This window comes from Nicotiana sylvestris, chromosome 6, assembly GCF_000393655.2.
Source record: "Nicotiana sylvestris chromosome 6, ASM39365v2, whole genome shotgun sequence".
Classification (NCBI taxonomy): Eukaryota; Viridiplantae; Streptophyta; class Magnoliopsida; order Solanales; family Solanaceae; genus Nicotiana; species Nicotiana sylvestris.
This window is the reverse complement of record NC_091062.1, coordinates 118858150-118863875: the sequence shown is the minus strand read 5'-3', so window position 1 is coordinate 118863875 and position 5726 is coordinate 118858150. Positions and strand designations below refer to the sequence as shown.

General features: G+C 42.6%; 1 protein-coding gene across 1 annotated transcript; it reads left to right on the top strand.

The window, feature by feature from the left end:
* Positions 1 to 2957: 2957 nt before the first annotated feature.
* Positions 2958 to 5516, top strand: LOC138871181 (uncharacterized). Its single transcript, XM_070149048.1, has 4 exons — positions 2958 to 3599; positions 3648 to 4078; positions 4207 to 4339; positions 5406 to 5516. The coding sequence occupies exons 1-4, from the start codon at positions 2958 to 2960 to the stop codon at positions 5514 to 5516; spliced, it is 1317 nt and encodes a 438-aa protein (XP_070005149.1).
* Positions 5517 to 5726: the final 210 nt, after the last annotated feature.

Genomic DNA, 5726 nt, shown 5'->3' with positions numbered 1-5726 from the left:
TAATATGACCATACTTTGTTGTTGTTTTATAGATAAATTGCCAACAAAATGCTCTAAATAGTGTTCTTTTGTTTAGCAGGGAATATTATATGAGAGGACGCAACGTGGATTGTTTTGGAGGCGATAATGTGAAGAAAAACACCGACTCGAGAAGTACCCGAACACAAATAAGCATAAATGTCCTAGGAAAGAAGGCCACCGCGACCGCGATGGAACCATGGTGAACTGCGGCAGGTTACTAAAGTGAGGCAGAAAGGTCAGCTTTTACCGCGGTCGACCGCGGTGCACTGTTCACGCAGCTGGAAGTTTGAGGACCAAAGTGTATTTCAGGGAAACTTTTGTAAAACCCTTATAAGCTTTAGAAACTCGCCCAACTGAGGGGGGAAGCTAATTTTAGACTACTTTTGGGAGGAGGAACAAGTGTGAGAAGATCAACAAAACATTAGAGTTTTTCTATATCCTTTTAATTCTTGCAATTTTACATTATGAACAATTTAGTAGTTTTCTCTTGTTTTGTTATGAGTAGCTAAATACTTATCTAGGGTTGATTGAACCAATTGTTGGTTGAAGTTTTGACTCAAGTTGTTATAATCGAGCCGGATTTATGATATGATTGTTCAACTACGTTTTGTATGGTGATTAATTGAATGGGCCCTTGATTAATCGTGTCTAATTACCTTATATTGCTTGAGAAAGAGTGTTAGGTTAGACAGCGGTTGAACAACACCACTTTTGGATAATTGAAGAGATTTATTACTTGAACTTAAAAGTGGGTTTAGAGATAACAAAACTTTGGTGGGATACTTTAGAGTTGCATAACTATTGTCAGCTAGAGTAGTTCGAGAGAATGCTCTAGTAAATTATTGTAGTTGATCGAGAGATAATTACGATAACCCATAGCTCTTAATCCTCATAGAGTAATATGGCGAGATTATAGCGGAAGAGTCAGGACCTAAACTAGCAATTGGGGAAATCACTGCCCTAGACCTTTTTAACATTGAATTATGTTTGTTTTAGCTTACCGTTGTTTTTAATAGTAGTCGAAGTAGTTAAACAAAAACCCAATCCTTATTGATCAAAAATCTTGCACTAGAGATTGATTGAATTGATAATAACATTGCCAAAGAGGGTAATAGATAGGTTAGTTCTCTGAGGATTCAATTCCGGACTTTAAAACCGGATTATATTTGCAGCGACCGCTTTGTCCTTTAAAAGGCATAGTTGGGCATTATCAAATTTTAGTGCCATTGCCGGGGAGATAATGATGTTATTTATTATAATTTAAAAGTAGTGTTAAAATTATTAGTTCAAATCAAATCTCAAACGTTTGAACTCTTGTGGAATTCAGGTGTATGCCTAGAAATTCTTCGAGGAGTGGAGAACTACTGGAAGGACTTTCAGACTCCGAGAAAACATTCAGGGCATTGAACCATGCCAACAGGAGGATCCAACAAACACAACAACCATACCAGCTTGAATTTGACATGGGTGACATAGAGAATGTTAACGGAAACATCAGGGATGAGCCAACTGACCCAAACGTCAGAGTGGTGGAACCTCTTATGCCAGAAGCTGCACTTTATGATTGGGCTCAACCCACAACTGACAACCTGGCAACTGCCATAACTGTGCCCGCAATTCAAGCGGAAACATTCCAGATCACCAACAACATGCTGCATCTGCTGTAGAATAAGGGATTGTTCTCCGGGTCACACATTGAAGACCCTCAACAACATTTGAAAATTTTCTGTCAATTTGTGTGACTCAAAGGCAGCCAAATGTGACCCCAAAAGCTATCAAGCTATTACTGTTCCCGTTCTCTGTGACTGGGGAAGCTCAGACTTGGCTGAATTCGCTCCCAATCAATTCCATTGTCACCTGGGAGGAATTAGTAAAGCGATTCTTGAATAAGTTCTACCCGCCCAATAAGACTGCAAGACATATTGATTAAATATTGCAGTACAAGCAGCAACCGACTGAGACCTTGCAAGAAACTTTGGAAAGATTTAATGGGATGCTGGTGAAGTGTCCTCACCATGGCATTCCAGACCAGATGCTTGGCCAGAGATTCTATATGGGGTTAGCTGACAATCTAAAGGCCAATGTGGATGCTTCAGCTGGAGGTGCATTTTTGAGTAAGACATTCACCAAGTGCAAAGTCCTTCTTGACAAAATGTCCCAGAATTCGGGGTGGATGACTAGAGGTACAACACTGGCACCCATAGTGCAATCAGTTCCTCTTGACCCAAATAATTCGCATGCAGAGAATATGGCCACACTGATGACTCAGATGAGTATTTGTGTGTTCAAACAGGTGCATATTGAAAGAAGATAGATGAGATGGGTACCAAACAGGTGCATATTGTTGACACGACAAATGGAGGACTGTGTACACCCTGTGTTAATCAGTCTTATGTGTGTTCATGGAGCGGAAAAGGTAAAAATCAAGGGGAAAGGGAAGATATGAATTATGTTAACAACTTTGGGGGGGAGGGGGGCAGAGACAAGGAGGATAGCAGTGGAGACCGGCACCAAATCAGCAATACAGACCTAACATGCCTTAGCCTGGGGGCATGCAAGTTCAAGGCCAAATGGTGCCATACCACCAGAGACAACAGGGCTACCCACAGCAGAACCAGCAACAGTTGACATATCAGCCACCTCCTCAGCAGCAAGATAACAACATGGTAGAGATCAGGGGAATGCTCCAGCAACTCATTGGGACAAATGGTAAGATGCAAGAAAAGTTGGCAGTACATGATTCAGCTATAAAGAACATTGAAACTCAGTTGGGGCAGTTGTCTATGGCTTTAAACAACCGCCCCCAGGGAACATTGCTAGCGGACACAAATATTAACCCCAAGGAGCCAAACCCGAATCAGTTGATAGCAGTAAGTCTCCGAAATGGGAGAGATTTAGACAAAGAGTAGAAGGTTCCACAAGCTAGCAAAGAGACTATGCTAGCCACTCCAATTCCACTAGAGGTAGATGAACCATCAAATCTGATTGAAGTGGTGGTTGAACAGGGTCAAGATGAAAAGGGTAAGGCTAAGGTAAATGAACAAGTTGCAGAGCAGGTAGTGCCTCTTGTGCCACATAACACCAACAGAGAGAAGCCAACAAACAGTACACAAAGGGTGATACCGGCACCATTCCCTCAGAGACTAGTAAAACAAAAGAAAGAAGATCAATACAAGAAATTCATGGAGATGCTGCATCAAATTCAGTTGAATATTCCTTTGATGGATGCCTTGAGGGAGATGTCAGGTTATGCAAAGATGATGAAAGACCTAATGTCACGGAAGTTTAATTTTCAGGACCTATCTACAGTGACTCTGACGCAGACCTGCAGCATAGTAGTGACCAAACCGATGGCTCAAAAGATGTCAGACCCAGGTAGCTTCACTATTCCATGCACGATTGGGAGTTATGCATTTGCAAAGGCATTATGTGATTTGGGAGCCAGCATAAATTTGATGCCTCTAGCTGTATACACCAAACTGGGCATTGGTAGAGCTAGACCGACTTCGATGCTGCTGCAGCTAGCTGACCGCACAGTAAAATGGCCTACTGGGATTCTTGATGATGTGTTGGTGCAAGTGGGGAAGTTCGTGTTCCCTACAGACTTTGTTATTCTGGACTGTTAGGTAGATGAGGCGATACTTATCATTTTAGGTAAGCCATTTTTGGCCACTGGGAGAGCACTGATCGATTGTGAGACTGGGGAATTAAAAATGAGGCTGAACGATGAAGAAGTCATATTCAATGTTCAACAATCTATGAGGAGACCCAATGAATATGCTAATTGCTCTCTAGCGGAGGCAGTGGATGTGATTCTGCAAGAAGATGATGTGACCCTGACTACTAAAGATCCATTGGAGGCATGTCTGACTAATTTAGAAGAGATGGATGGTGAAGGGTTAGCTGAGTGGGTCATGGCACTTGAAGGCCAAGGATTATGGAAAAGGGACCCTCAGTTCGAGTCCCTTGAGTTGGAAAAAAGGGCTACACCTCCAGCAAAGCCATCGTTAGAGGAACCAACCAAGTTGGAGCTGAAGCCGCTCCCAGCTCACCTCAGGTACGTTTTCTTAGGCCCTAATTCTACTTTGCCTGTTATTATATCATCCGGTTTGCTAGATGTGCAGGTAGAACAACTTTTACAGGTACTGTAGGAAAGTAAGACTGCCATTGGCTAGACTATGGCAGATATAAAGGGTATCGGCCCAGCCTTCTGTATGCACAAGATTCTCTTGGAAGAAGGGCACAAACCTTCCAGAGAACATCAACAAAGGCTGAACCTGAACATGAAAGAGGTAGTAAAGAAGGAAGTGATCAAATGGTTAGATGCGGGAATCATCTTCCCCATCTCTGATAGCAATTGGGTCAGCCCTGTCCAATGTGTGCCGAAAAAGGGGGAATGACTGTTGTGCAAAATGAGAACAATGAGTTGATCTCAACTCGCACAGTCATGGGATGGCGGATTTGCATGAATTACCGAAAATTGAATACATCCACTTGGAAGGACCACTTCCCCTTGCCTTTCATTGACCAAATGTTGGACAGGATGGCCAGGCGATCGCACTTCTATCTCTTAGATGGATATTCGGGGTACAATCAGATATCAATAGCCCCCGAAGATAGAGAGAAAACATCCTTCACTTGTCCTTATGGCATCTTCACCTTTCGGAGAATGCCTTTTGGGCTTTGCAATGCACCGGCGACATTTCAATAGTGCATGTTAGCCATTTTCACAGACATGGTGGAGGATATTATGGAGGTTTTTATTGATGATTTCTCTGTGGTGGGAGATTCATTTGAGGATTGTCTTCACAACTTAAGAAGAGTTCTCAAAAGATGTGTGGAGACAAATTTAGTGTTGAACTGGGAGAAGTGCCATTTTATGGTACAGGAAGGGATAGTCCTGGGACATGAGTGTCCAGTAAAGGAATTGAGGTCGACCATGCTAAGGTTGATGTGATTGAAAAACTACCACCGCCCACTTCAGTCAAGGCGGTGAGAAGTTTCCTTGGGCACGCCGGGTTCTACAGGAGATTCATAAAAGATTTCTCCAAAATTGCTAACCCATTGTGCAAACTCCTTGAAAAGGATCACCCCTTTGTGTTTTCTAATGATTGCAGGTTGGCATTTGAGGAGCTGAAGAAGAGATTGGTGATGCACCCATCATTGTTGCACCCAACTGGGAGCAACCATTTGAGCTCATGTGCGACACAAGTGACTATGCCATAGGAGCAGTCTTGGGGCAGCGAAAGGGTAAATTGATGCACCCGATTTATTATGCAAGCAGAACGTTAAGCGGTGCACAACTCAATTACACTGTGATAGAAAAGGAGATGTTGGCTGTTGTTTTTGCATTCGACAAATTCAGGTCATACTTGATTGGCTAGAAAGTTATTGTTTACACTGACCATGCAGCAATTAGGTACCTGATAGAAAAGAAGGAGTCAAAGCCACGCTTGATTCGCTGGGTTCTTCTGTTACAAGAATTCGATCTGTAAATACGTGACCGAAAAGGGACAGAGAACCAAGTAGCTGACCACCTCTCAAGGTTGTAAGGAGCTAAAAAGAAGGTAGAGGTTGAGGATATAACAGAGACATTCCCGGATGAACAGTTACTGGCAATGACAATGGAGGAGGCACAATGGTATGCTGATATTGCTAATTATTTAGCAAGTGGTATTGTACCTTATGAACTCTCCTCAATTCAA